We start from the raw sequence: 13,641 nt of genomic DNA, 5'->3' as shown, positions 1-13,641 counted from the left end.
GTTGAAACTTTGCCTGCGGGGCGGCCTGCGTCATTTTGCTTGGATCCTGGCATCAGTAGCTCTGCAGTACATTGATGTTCCAAAAGCATCAACAACCAACACGTGCTGGTTAGTGGGAGGTGATAGGCTCCAGAGCCCTGCAGTGGCCCTGCAGGCCTAGTAAAAACCCGCTGGATGCCGGTACGAGTTAGCCGCATTTGCTCTTGGAACCGCAGCGGCAAGCAGCTCGAAGTGGGGTTTTTTGTTTTTTTGCTGCTTCGGCGCCCCGGATAGCGAGGCTAGTGGCGCCGGCGAGATGAGTATAGCGGGCTTAGTGGATAATGGGCAGAGCTTCAGCAGCCGAGCCGGCAAGGCCTAGAAGCGTGTAGTGGGCAAAGCTGGACTCCGTGTTTGCCTTGCTTCAATTAAAAACAATTTTGGCCTACGTCGACTCAATCGAGACGAAAACCTTGTTTCTCCCTCTTCGTGCCGCAAACCACGCATCTGCCTCAGCCTCTCCAGGTCCTATCTTGTTTTAATCTGCATTGACCAATCCTACTCCTTCTGGCTCAATTCGCGATTCACCGATTCACCGCTGCATAACCCAGCGGAAGCTTCAACTTCGGCCAATACGATCGAGACGGAGACGAGCCGACGATTGTTTTTTTCCCCTTGAGGATTGCCGCCGACAGAGGGTATAAAGGAAAAAAAAAATAAAAAAAAAAAAAAAATCTGCGAGATGCGTTTCGGAAAGACGCTGCGCGAGTCGATATATCCGCCATGGAAGGACAAATACGTCGACTATGGCAAGCTCAAAAGCCTCCTGCGAGAGGATAAGAGAGACGACGAGACTGTTTGGACTGAGGAGGACGAGAGCCGCTTCTGCGATGAGATTTTCAACGTGCAGCTCGAGAAAGTCGCCCAATTCCAGCAAGAGCGCTTCGACAACCTTAAGCAGAGGGTTGAAGCTGCGTTTGAGAAGCTCAAGGAGGTTGCACCGCCTGCCGAGCCCAACGCTGAGGTCGAAGGCAGCGGTAGCAAATCGGATGCCGACCGCGAGGCAACCGCCACAAAGCTCAAGGAGATTGAGGCTGAGCTTGACGAGATCACTAATGAGGTCAAGGCCCTGAAGAAGTACAGCAGCATCAACTATACGAGCTTCCTCAAGATCGTCAAGAAGCATGATCGCAAGAGGGGTGACCGTTACAAGGTGCGGCCGATGATGCAGCTGAGCCTGGCTCAGCGGCCCTTCAACTCTGAACAAGGCTATTCGCCTCTCCTAAATAAGCTGTCTGTCATGTATTTTGCTATTCGACAGCAATTGGAGGAGGGCGACCAGGTTCCGCTCGAATTTGATGCTTCAGCAGAAACCCACAATGGCGAGCGATATACTGCCCATAAGTGTGAGTGACATTGTAGAATTCGGGTTATATAAACTATTATTTGGCTTGCTAACATGCAATTGCCAGTTTGGATACACCCCGACAACTTACTCGAAGTCAAGACCCTGATTCTCCGTCGTCTTCCCGCCCTTGTTTATAGCGAGCAGTCGGCTAAGGAGCTCGATGCTTCCGATTCACCTTCCATCACCTCGCTCTATTTTGACAACCCCAAGTTCGAAGTATACTCGGAGAAGGTCGAACAGCAATCAGAAGTGACTTCTCTTCGTCTGCGATGGTACGGCCAACTGAGCTCTAGGCCGGAGATTTTCGTAGAACAAAAGTCAGCCGATGCTACTGGCAAGAGCGAAGAGCACAAGTTTACAATCAAGGACAAGTACATCAGGCAGTTCCTGGACGGACAGTACACGGCTGAGAAGGCGATACAGAAGATGGAGAGGCAAGGCGAGAGCCTAGAACAGATTGAAGCTTTCAGGTCGACCGTTGCTAAGGTTCAGGAGTTCCAGCAGAAGAGAAAGCTGGCGCCAGTGTTAAGAGCTAACTATGTCCGCACTGCCTTCCAGAAGCCTGCTGATGACCGAGTCCGCATCTCAATCGATACCGACTTGGCTTTCATCCGCGAAGACACTCTGGACAAGAGCAGGCCTTGCCGTGATCCCAACGAATGGCACCGAACCGATATCGATAATAGCAATATGAAGTACCCGTTCCCGAATATCAACCAGAGCGAAGTATCAAAATTTCCCTACGCTGTGCTGGAAATCAAATTGAAGGAGGACGGCACCCGCAAGCGGCCGACCTGGATAGAGGACCTGATGGGCTCCCACTTGGTGCACCCATCCCCTCGTTTCTCCAAATTTGTCCACGGAGTTGCCTCCCTGTTTGACGACTACGTTAACAACCTGCCCTTCTGGCTTGGCGATCTTGAAACCGACATTCGCAAGGACCCCCAAAAGGCTTTTGAAGAAGAGGAGCAGCGCCGAGCCCAGCGTGCGGATGATGCCATGGCCGTGGGAAGCCTCATCGGAACAGTGCCAAGCTCCTATAAGGCAGCCCAAAGCTCACCTGTTGGAAAATCATATTTGGCAGAGCGCATGGCAGCTGATGCCACGGCCTACCTGTCTCGTTCCCTAAGACAGAGGCCCCAAGGGAGAGACGGAACGCAAGAAGAAGAGGGCCAGGGTAGCTCTTCCCAAGCGCAACCAAGTGGATACGGCACCCTATCATCAGTTCTCCCTGGCTTGTCTCTCTCCAAATACGCCAGGGCTAAGCGCGCTCAGAAAGCCCGTCTGCCCGAGGGCGTTGTCGAGCCTACGCAATGGATCAAGAACAAAGGGGAGCTCAAGGTTGAGCCCAAGGTGTGGCTGGCCAATGAGCGAACCTTTCTCAAGTGGCAGTCCATTGCCATCCTGCAGGGCACTCTGGCTCTGGCGCTATATTCGGCGGCTGGCGACAATGCGATTGCGCAGTGGATCGGAATTGCGTACATCGCCATTGCGGCGTTTGCAGGCATCTGGGGCTACAGCATCCATCAGGTTCGCAGAAGCATGATTGTGGAAAGGAGCGGCAAGGACTTCGACAACATGATTGGGCCGATTATCATCAGCGTGGCCATGATGATTGCGCTGATTGTCAATCTTGTTCTTCAGGTAAGAGCACGATGGATTATGTGATTGAAATCGACGAATGAGTGTGCAGCTGACATTATATAAAGTACCAGAAAGCATTTGCCAAGATGAAGAATCTCGACTCGGATATGCCGATGCCCATTACGGACGAGTTGGTGTAGAAGAAGAGCGTGCATGTGTACACTATGCACATGCATACATGCCGTGTATAATAGCAGCGAGGCTAGAGAAGCTCAAAGGGCCGTGTGAAGATATTTTGGACAAATTGTTATAGTAGATGCATATGCTTGTACTTTGATATCATCTTGCCGTAGGCGAAGGTGTGTGCGCGCGTTTCTCAGCGTTGTCAATAATAGTTCTAAAGAGTGAGTTGCGATATAATTTAATATTTTATTTTATAGGAACAATATGATGCAATGCGAGAATCGTGGCTATTTTATTCGTATTGGACAAAAACAGTTGATTCAATAGTCAAATATCCATGGTTCTATGCCTGCTACTTTGGCCAACAGTGTGCCGAATTCGGGGTATGGCGGCGGCGATTGGGTCTCGCATCTCAAATAGTTACCGGGGTGGTTGGTCACCTGGCCTTATTCCACATACCTTGCTACACTAACCCTGTCCCATGTCTTTCGTTGTCTTGTCGTTTTTATATTTCGACAGTAGCAGTAAAAACTCCATATTTTGTCATATGCAGCGCTTATATGCAGTGTGCGGCATGCAGCATGCAGTTGCATTTGGTACCGAAAAGGCCATGCAGAGTACCGCTGGTCAATATCACAACCTATCATCGCCACTTCATGTTGGCTCTATTAAAGAGCTGCGCTCTATTTGAAAAGCTAGTATTTGGCTTGCATTGGGCAGAATACAGGGAGAACAGAATCGCGCGTTGTGACGGGCACGTGGAGAATTGGATTTGTGCACGAGGGAACAATCGCAGCATCCATAGCATGGCATGAAAGAAGGCAATGGAGATTGCTGCAAACTTGTAGAAACAAGCTATTGTCCATGTTTTACAATAGTACTGGCTTTCTTCCTCGTTTTCTCTCTCCAAAATGATTTAGCCGGTTTCCAATAAGAACACTGTGTAGAAGCAGAAATGCAGCCAAAGTCTCGCCATTCGTTTGCCGTGGTTGCCAGATGCTGGTCACCGGTAGGCGCGGGCGGCTACCTATTGTGGCATGTTGTACGTACAAGTGCGTCCTGCCTCAACATCTCGCTTTTTCTCGCCCTTCCCTTTTGCGACTTTCAACTGCTCCTTGACCTCTACCCTCTTTTTTCTCTCTCCCTTTACTCCCAGTTGCCCGTGAATATTCGACTGCGATTTACAAATATAGGATCGCGCCAGTGGAACAACCTCTCAAGCATCAAACCCAATCGACTAAGATGCTTTCGCTACCGACGAGACGCTGAAACGGAAACGAAGAAAGCTGGCTAGCCATGCACTGCAGTATTACTGGGGAGATTGACCGACTTTTCGTGAGAATTTTTTTTTTAACCTACCATCTCTCGCCTTAGGGCGCCATTGGAGAAAGCGTTTAGCGAAAGTGGTCGGGTAGGTTTTTTTTTTCGTGAGGAGAGGTGACGGCCATGGAGCAAAGGAAAGAAAAATCCAAGTTTTGGGGAGGGCTGTTACGCGGGGAGAGCTTGATGAAGAGAGGGTCTAGGGTGGTGCGCAAGTATCAGGATCTGCTGCTGCGCGGAGAAGCGCGTGAAGAGGCCGACCCGGAATGGGAAGACTACAACGAGAACAGAGAATTCCAGCAGCAGCCGCAGCTACGAGAACAGCAAGATCACGATGAACAGCAGCTGAGGCAGCAGCGCAGGCTGAGCGAGGGCAGCAATAGTCTTGTTTTGTCGCGCCGTGAGCTGGGGCTTCACCCACGCAGGCGCCGGACCATTGATGGAGGGGGCGGCAATAGCAGTGACATCCATGGGCGCTCGCCCAGAACGTCGGCCACGAGGCGACGACCAGACGAATCGCTGTCTGGACGCCTTCAAATGAGCTTTGGCAAGAAGCGAGGTAGCGGCGCTGACCTCGACTACAACAACAACAATAACACTATCAATACTGCTGCCGATGACAAGAAGCACATAATCCCCGCAGCGCAGGCGACGAACAGAGGCGAAGCAGCGCAATGGCCTCCGGTCACCACATCAGACCGCGAAGAGCTTTCCCACCAGGATGCCCTCGAGCTGATTGCGCGTGGTGCGCCAACCTACAAAGGGCGCAAAAAATCAATCCCTTACACATCGGACCAGCATTATGCGCTGTACGTGACGAGCTCGAAGAGCCGGAGGGGGGGCACAGACGTTGCAAAGCCGCACGATGCCATGTCGCATCTCATGACAATGAAGATACAGGCGCACGGACACGTATCGTCACCCTGGGAGACCATAGAGCAGCCGAGCTATGCCTTCTTCTATGGTCGTATAGGCGGCACCGTTACGCTCAACCAGTGGGCTGCAGCAGCAAGCAACATCCCATCCAAGATTGCGCTGCGAGACTCGGGTGTCATACCGCGGTCGGTAACCTTGGAGCAAATCTTTGCGCGACTGCAAGACTTGCAGCAGCTGGGGCTAGAAGATGATGACTTGGGCCTCTTGTATCGATCTCTATACAAGCGCTTCTTGCGGGATCCTGACAAGATGTTAAGCCCACACAAGACGCTAGATAAACAGATTGCCGATCTGATCATGGCTCTGTCACGTCCTGACTGGATCGATTACACAGAGCCAAAGAATCAGGTCGTGACTCGTTTCATTTTTGACGGCGCAAACGAGGAACACCGAGAGCAATACCACAAGTTTTTTCACCAGCTGCTCCTCAGCCTAGAACTGGAACTTCGTATTCATTCGCGGCATCACGACGACTGGGCCAGGGAGAAACTGTTACAACAGATGCCTCCTACAATCAAGTGGAACTTGGCTCTCGCGAGACGGTGGCGGGAGAATGTTCGAGTTGAAGAGTATGGCAGTTCGCCTGCGGATGGTAAGTGACATGCTTCCTTTTTGGCGGCCCTTTCGATGGTGAAACAAGAAACGGGAAAGGAGACCGAGTAGTTGTGTTCGAGAAACACAAAAACTAATGGTATGACGTTCTAGTGAGACTGCGGTATAAGCTGAAGAAGCGCCAAGTGAAGCAGCTTAAGAAGTTTGCTCAGATTATGAAGTGGCCTAACCTGAGGGAAACAATGGAAAGCCTCAGGCAAAAGGATGAAGAGTTCGCTCTGGATTCCATAAGCTCGGATGCGTTTGCCTACTTTAGCGGTCTTGTACTTCCTGGTGTAAGTTGTATTTTGATGTAGCGGCACAATAAGCAGCAGCCGAGAGGGGGCAGAGGTCATTGAAAAATATCTTGCTAACGGGTGATAGCCAACATTCTCGTTCCTCATTATGAACTCGCTCATCGATCTAGACCCGGATCCTGCCACAAATGAGCTTGCTTTGCTCTCACATATGCACCCACAGTGTGGCTTCCAGTATCGTAATAGTCATACATACTGGTCGGCGAGCTGCATTGTAGGTAAAGTGCTGGCACCCACATGCCATTCGGTAGCTGGATGGGTTGGACCTGGTAGACCTACGGTGGACCTTGGCAGGTCTCAGATAGCTCGTATCCGAGCCCGGCAGCCGAAGCAGAAAATGGCCCGAGAGGACGTAGAGAGCATGAGCACGCGGTCCGATGCGTTAGGGCCACGGGCAGATACATATCCTGTGCGTGAGTATAAATTACCTACGCTTGACAGCACGAGGTACATGGTCGACGCGGTGCGGATGGAGCTATTGAGTTTCAAAGCAGTCTCTGCGACATCAAACGAAAGCAGCGCCATAGGTCCTCGGCTCTTTGATGCTCAAGTCCAATTTGCCATTGATGGTGTTTCCTGGCCGCTACGATTAATGTACGACGTGAGCTTCGTCTCGGCATGGCCCTGTGCAGAAGGACCACACCCCCTTTTCTACGACTACGAGTATCAGCTCATAAAGGCGGACGAGATTGTAAGAGTACGCAATTGGGGCGGCTTGTATGGAGATGGCCAAGCTTCTGGACCTAGTAGCACAGCCTCGAGCCCTCCACCGGCGACAGACGTGGCGAAAGCCATTGTCGATAGGGACGTCGACGATGAGAAGGTGCTCGTGGTAGATGCAGTGGGGGTTCGAGACAATGAGGTGCTGGCAAGAGCTTGGTGCGCTCATTGGGGGCTCAGCGCCATAGTGGCGGATGTTCACAACACATGGTATGTTTGATCATTCATCACTTTCTCCTTGAACACCGAAACTGACTTTGCTCTGAAGCATGGCGTGTGCTATCAGAGAAGCATATGCGGCGACACTGACGGTAGTGATTCTGGTCGAAGACCAGCCACATGATATTAACGAATAACGAATAACGAATTTACGTATGATATGAATTTACTTGCATTTCTTGCCCTGCTCGATTCATAGGATGTCGTCTGGGGAAGAAAAATGTGGCCGCAAGTGGTTGGTGGATAATGCTCGAGCACTTGCTTGCCTGGCTATCTGGGAGGGAGGGGGAGTTGAGGCCGTCTTTGTAGTTATACTATTTGAAGGGGTGATAAGGAAAAGATTTGGCGCAACAATACATTCAAGATGGAGCTGGGCTCGTGAGCTTTGATATTCATTCTGAAGCGTTGTCAGTTACAAGATATCATCAAGATATGTATAGGAACATTTATCTAGGAAGTTCCTGTCACAAACAATATGATTACGGTCTTGGCACAATATAAATCAGGTAACGGGCATAATTCAACATTGTAACCATCGTCAATGCCGTTGATATCCGTCCAAGGTCGTTTCGCATTGACAGCGCTGGTGATACCGAGTGTTGGTTGAACTGATGGCTGCATAAAAGCCCACCACGTCATCCTGCAGAGGCTACACGCACACAGACCGCGTACTAGGGAGAGATTCAGCGATGAAGAGAAGATTGTCGTATCGCCTGAAACAAGGTGAAATCATGGATTATTCCATCTTCAATTATCAGATATACGATTTTGTTGCGATGGCAAGATGGGCTCGGAATTTGTTGGCTAATAGTCAAGTCTTGATGTAAGTGACCGTCTTGCCGGCGCTTTCTTGAGACAGGTGTTGTGGGTGTCACCTCAAAAAACAGGTGTTACGTGAGACATGGAGGGGAGGCGAACACAAGCTTCTTGTGAAAGGACTGGCCTTTCTTGTTTTGGGAGTCGTGTGATTTGTTGCTTGCAGCTTTTGGTGAGACAAGACCGTTTTTTTGAAGGCTTTTTGAACAGTTACACGTGAAGTATATATAAACAAGATGGCTCTTGGAGGTTATATTCTAGGCGTTGGATGAGATTCTATAAGCAGAAGATTTGAGATATAAGTCGCATCACAATTACACCCTTATGAAGCACATCATATCATATCACACTCATAATTGCAAATAGTTGGGTCTCTTCACAATGGCAAATCGCATCCATACCCTCTCTGTGCGGTATGAAAAGGCTCTCGTCATTGGCGTGGGCGAGTTCTGCGGCACATTCATGTTCTTGCTTCTGTCTTTTATGGGAGCGCAAGTGGCTCTTGATAACAATCCAACCGGCCAGCGACCAGATCCAGCCACGCTGCTGTACATTGCCTCGTCGTTTGGAACTGCGCTGGCAGTGAACGTGTGGGTGTTTTACCGTGTTACAGGAGGCATGTTTAACCCTGCGGTAAGATATTGAACTATTCCCCTTTTCTTCACAACATCTTGTTTGTCAGTTCATATAAGCTGATGTGAGTATCATTCTTAATAAAAGGTCACCCTAGGACTCGTCTTGGTCGGAGCCGTAAAGCCTCTCCGAGCACTCATCATCGTGCCGACGCAAATCGTCGCCGGCATCGCCGCCGCCGCCGTGGTCTCAGGCCTGCTGCCCGGGCATCTCGACGTGACAAACAGCCTCGGCAGCGGCACCAACACGGCGCAGGGCCTCTTCATCGAGATGTTCCTCACGGCGCAGCTCGTGCTGACGGTGTACTTCCTCGCCGTGGAGAAGCACCGCGCGACGTTCCTCGCGCCCGTGGGCATCGGCGTCAGCGTCTTCATCGCGCACATGGCCGGCACGAACTTCACCGGCACGGGCATCAACCCGGCGCGGAGCTTCGGCCCGGCGGTGGTGACGGGCAGGTTCCAGGCTTACCACTGGATCTACTGGCTGGGGCCGTGCCTGGGCGCGCTGCTGTCGTTTGCGGTGTACACGCTGCTGAAGATGCTGGAGTATCAGATTGCGAACCCGGGCCAGGATGCGGGCGATCCGGAGACGGCCAACGAGGAGGCGCTGGCGGCGGCGGAGATGGGGCAGGAAGGGCTGGCGATGGTGAGGAGCAGGACGAGGAGTAGGAGCGCGCCGAGCGATTTGCGGTTCAAGAGGGATTCGGCGGCGATGAGGAGGAGTTCTGCGCCGGATGGGAGCGCGGTGAGTGCGGCGGATGCTGTTTGAGAAGGAGAAGCATCGTCGTCGTCATATCATGGCAAGGGGGGAAGAATGTCTAAGAGGTTTTGGCTATGGATGCTGTTTCTGTTTCACCTGAATACGAAAGAGACACCGTTGACCATCTAGTCTACTAACTATTATGCGCCACGAAAACAAAAACCGTCGGCTGATTTATTGTTCTCTTCCGCCAAACGTTCCAGAAACGCCATCCCGCTCTGCCACCGCAATCGGAGCTCGTATAATTTGGCTCCGGCGTGGGATGGCTTTGGAAAAAAACGAAGCTACTTCATGCATCTCATACGGGGAATAATCTGGCTTCAATTTTAATTTAAATTCAATTACGCAAAGACAACCTCTTTTCTCTCTCGGCATCAGTTTCTCTTAAACGCCACAAAGAGCTGGAAAACGGCACTTGATAGGTTGCGGCCCCAGAAAAGCGGAGGAAGCGAGTGAGGAGAGGAGAGGATCATCGCTAGGCAGCAAGTTAGGAGAAAAAAACAAACACGGCAAAAAAAAAAAAAAAAAAAAAAAAAAAAAGGAAACTATCGTGAAGGACCTGCTGACTGGGGGAAGTTTTTTTTTTCCTTCAAAAGTGGATGCTGCTTCGAAATCTATTCTTGTTTCTTTACATCAGGCGTATTGTCTTCGGCAGAGTTCGGTAGAAGTTCCTGAGTTTCCACAATGAGATCATTGATGATGCCAGGACCAGTTTTTTTCTCTCTTCTTTTTTAATTTTTAATTCTTTACAACACACTTCATGAGATTCATCCGCGGTTCAAGTGGCAAGGTGATCGGCAATTGTCACTGCTCGTTGATCGATTGCTGCTTAGTAGACGTCCATCCCAGTCTGCAGCGCCCAAGCGCTGGAGTTGAGGGGCAAAACAGGGTCTTGGTAGCGGGGCAATGGGGTATGTTTTAGTGGCCTTGCGCTACGGTATTGGCAACTACAGGGACGCCCCCCCGCAATGCTGAAATGCTGGAGCCTGCGCTGGGTCTCTCCATCTGAGGGCCCCAATCCAGCGAGTTCTCCTCGTGCCGCAACCACCGACATGCGCAGCGAATAGCCGTCTGATGGGCTCCAATTGGCCCGGAAGGGCCTCGAGAACTTCGATTGGGGGCGTGTCTCCAATCTGGCAGTTTTGGGGGCCAATGGCCACTCCCGCACGCCCCTAGGTCTTTGCCTGTCAAGGCGGTGGAGGGGCCGTCGTTGCGCCTCTTTGTCTATATCCAGGCCCTCCTCTTGTTTCCCGAACCCCTCGACACAACCACCATCTTGTTTCTGCTAGATTGCATATGCCCTTTGTCTCACCACCACCAGCCTGACCTAGTTCGTGGCTGCTTCCAGATTCGAATCCAGCGAGCCACCATAATCAGCGGGGAAAGGGCCCAGAGGGCTTGATCGGGAACGGAAAAAGCAACGAAACCGGACCTCGCCATGTACGCGTACAACAAGCCCATAAAGGCCATGGAGTGAGTCGCTAACCCTTTCTTTGTATTTCCATTCATTCTACCTATTTAAGGCCGTATATGCCGTTGCGCATCCTCCTTCGGGTTCCTCCAATTCTTTACTGTGCATTGTTTTGCTAATTGCTGTTCTTACAACAATGGACAGGCCTCCCAATATCCAGGTAGCTAGCCCCAACTCTAATGCGCCAGTCCCAACATCTCAGCGGCAAACCATATACGACATTGGCAGAGCCGAAGCCTTCAGCGCCGTCAAACGGATAATATAGAATGTTACAAGGCTAATTTCAAATCAATTACAGGACCACTACATCGGCATTGATGTCGGCACAGGCTCTGCCCGCGCCTGCATCATCGATGAGACCGGTGATATCAAAGCCTTGGCCTCTGAGAATATCAAGCTGTGGCAGCCCGAGAACGGCTACTATGTACGCATTTCCGACTGGACATCTTAACCCTGTGTGTATGGCACTTAATTCTAACATTTCAATGCTCTTTTTTAGGAACAATCCACAACAGACATCTGGCGCTGCATCTGCGAGTGTGTGCGCCGAGTTGTGCAAGAGTCTCTGGTCAACCCAAACCAAATCAAGGGCATTGGCTTCGACGCCACCTGCTCCCTGTCCGTGTTCTCCAACGATACCGACGAGCCTATTCCCGTTACCGGTCCCGATTTCACCAACGATGGCAATGACCGGAACGTCATTCTCTGGCTAGACCACCGTCCGGTCGAAGAGACAGAAAAGATCAATGCCACCAACCACAAGCTGCTCAAGTATGTCGGTGGCAAGATGAGCATTGAGATGGAAATTCCCAAGGTTCTATGGCTCAAGAACCACATGCCTCCTGAGCTGTTTGCTCGCTGCAAGTTTTACGACCTGGCAGACGCTCTTACTCACCTGGCTACGGGTAACGAGACGCGCAGCTTTTGCAGCGCTGTTTGCAAGCAGGGCTTCGTTCCTGTGGGTGTAGATGGCAGCGTTAAAGGCTGGCAAGAGGACTTTTACCACGAAATTGGCCTCGGTGACTTGGTTAAAGATGATTTCAACCTCATGGGTGGCGTCGACGGGGTGGTGAGCCTATTTTCTTTTGCGTCTAGATTCTTTGCTGCTGCATTCTGCCCCTTTGCATGCAGCAAACTTTTTCAATTTTGAACACTCTTAACTAACTGTCCTTGATTACAGAGCGGAAAGTTTGCTAGCGCTGGCGAGTGCGTAGGCACCCTCAGCCGTCTAGCCGCCTCTCAGCTTGGCTTGCCAGAGGGCATTGCCGTCGGAAGTGGTGTCATTGATGCCTATGCAGGCTGGATTGGCACAGTTGGTGCCAAGGTCGAGCTGACTGAAGACGAGCTCAAGACCGATGTTCCCAAGAACGACGTTAGCCAAGCCTTTACTCGCTTGGCCGCCGTCGCAGGCACCTCAACATGCCACTTGGCCATGTCTAGAAATCCAGTCTTTGTCCCCGGTGTTTGGGGACCTTACCGAGATGTGCTGATTCCCGAGTTCTGGATGGCCGAGGGTGGCCAGTCAGCAACAGGAGAGCTGCTACGGCACATGCTGGACATCCACCCGGCGTACAATGAGACCATGGCTCTGGCCAAGGCCGAAGACAAGCACATTTACGACTTCCTCAACGCCCACCTTGAGTACATGGCCGAGAAGCATCATGCGCCAGCCGTCTCTTACCTTGGGCGCCACTACTTCTTCTATGGCGATCTGTGGGGCAACCGCTCACCCATTGCAGATGCCAACATGAAGGGCACCATGATTGGTCTTGACAGCGACAAGAGCACCGACAACATGGCATTATGGTACTATGCCACCATGGAGTTCATTGCCATGCAGACTCGCCAGATCATTGAGCAAATGAACAAGGCCGGCCATGAGATTTCTTCCATCTTCATGTCTGGGTCTCAGTGCCAGAACCCAATTCTCATGAATCTCCTAGCCACAACGTGCAACATGCCAGTGTTGATCCCCAAGTACGTCAACGCAGCAGTCGTTCACGGAGCTGCCATATTGGGCGCAAAGGCAGCCAGCCACAACCTCAACGATGGTTCAGAGCCCGAGACACTGTGGAACATTATGGACCGGATGAGCAAGCCCGGCCGACTGGTTCAGCCCGGCACTGATGTCGGCGAGAAGCTGCTGCTGGATGCCAAGTATGAGGTTTTCCTCGACATGTGCAACACGCAGCAACAGTACAGGAAGAAGATTGACAACGCTGTCGAAAAGTGGGGAGCCTTGTTTGACGCTGATGACGAGTAAATTATCACTATGAAGCAAGCGTGATGAACTGATAAAAGGATGACAAGACGGTTTGGAAATAGAATTGACCTTTGGAAGCGACTTTGGTCTATGTAATGTAATGAGATTATGCATTTGCCTGTTGATAGAGACAAAAAAACAAACATAGCGAATTTTTTTGCCTATAGATAATTATCCTCAAGTGATTTTCAACAAGCGTTCTATGTCATCCATATGTACCATACCGCGTAATTCTGAAGGAAAATAACAATAAATGATATACAATGGGCAAGCACTTCATTGAATAGCATTCATTATTGAGTGCGGCCATTGTGACGGTGAACCGATCGCTGATTGGTGGCCGTCTCTCAGCCGCGTCAGCCAATAGCGCTTTTGATTGGTTCGAGCTATCTGTTGCCTAGCCAGGTTCTCAGCCTCGCCAATTCAGGTGCCAAAATTCTAAACC

At 51.0% G+C, this 13,641-nt stretch overlaps 4 protein-coding genes across 4 annotated transcripts; all 4 read left to right on the top strand.

Moving 5' to 3' along the window:
• Positions 1-311: 311 nt before the first annotated feature.
• On the top strand, positions 312-3,458 carry TrAFT101_004957 (uncharacterized protein). Its single transcript, XM_024905768.2, has 3 exons — positions 312-1,382; positions 1,449-3,028; positions 3,094-3,458. Exons 1-3 carry the CDS (start codon positions 719-721, stop codon positions 3,166-3,168), a joined length of 2,319 nt encoding a protein of 772 aa, XP_024759676.1. The 5' UTR covers positions 312-718; the 3' UTR covers positions 3,169-3,458.
• A 736-nt stretch (positions 3,459-4,194) lies between these two features.
• On the top strand, positions 4,195-7,842 carry TrAFT101_004956 (uncharacterized protein). The gene is made up of 4 exons (XM_024900306.2): positions 4,195-5,999; positions 6,113-6,294; positions 6,383-7,245; positions 7,304-7,842. Exons 1-4 carry the CDS (start codon positions 4,598-4,600, stop codon positions 7,389-7,391), a joined length of 2,535 nt encoding a protein of 844 aa, XP_024759678.2. The 5' UTR covers positions 4,195-4,597; the 3' UTR covers positions 7,392-7,842.
• Positions 7,843-8,451: 609 nt separating this feature from the next.
• On the top strand, positions 8,452-9,471 carry TrAFT101_004955 (uncharacterized protein; the record flags this gene model as incomplete). The annotated part of the gene is made up of 2 exons (XM_024900364.2): positions 8,452-8,703; positions 8,791-9,471. 2 exons carry the CDS (start codon positions 8,452-8,454, stop codon positions 9,469-9,471), a joined length of 933 nt encoding a protein of 310 aa, XP_024759679.2.
• A 1,429-nt stretch (positions 9,472-10,900) lies between these two features.
• On the top strand, positions 10,901-13,196 carry TrAFT101_004954 (uncharacterized protein; the record flags this gene model as incomplete). Its single annotated transcript, XM_024908285.2, has 5 exons — positions 10,901-10,935; positions 11,078-11,093; positions 11,232-11,357; positions 11,433-12,002; positions 12,114-13,196. 5 exons carry the CDS (start codon positions 10,901-10,903, stop codon positions 13,194-13,196), a joined length of 1,830 nt encoding a protein of 609 aa, XP_024759680.2.
• Between the last annotated feature and the right edge of the window lie 445 nt (positions 13,197-13,641).

This window comes from Trichoderma asperellum, chromosome 3 (genome assembly GCF_020647865.1).
Source record: "Trichoderma asperellum chromosome 3, complete sequence".
NCBI classification, from domain to species: Eukaryota; Fungi; Ascomycota; class Sordariomycetes; order Hypocreales; family Hypocreaceae; genus Trichoderma; species Trichoderma asperellum.
The sequence above is the reverse complement of the archived record's forward strand: the minus strand, read 5'-3'. Positions and strand labels throughout refer to the sequence as shown.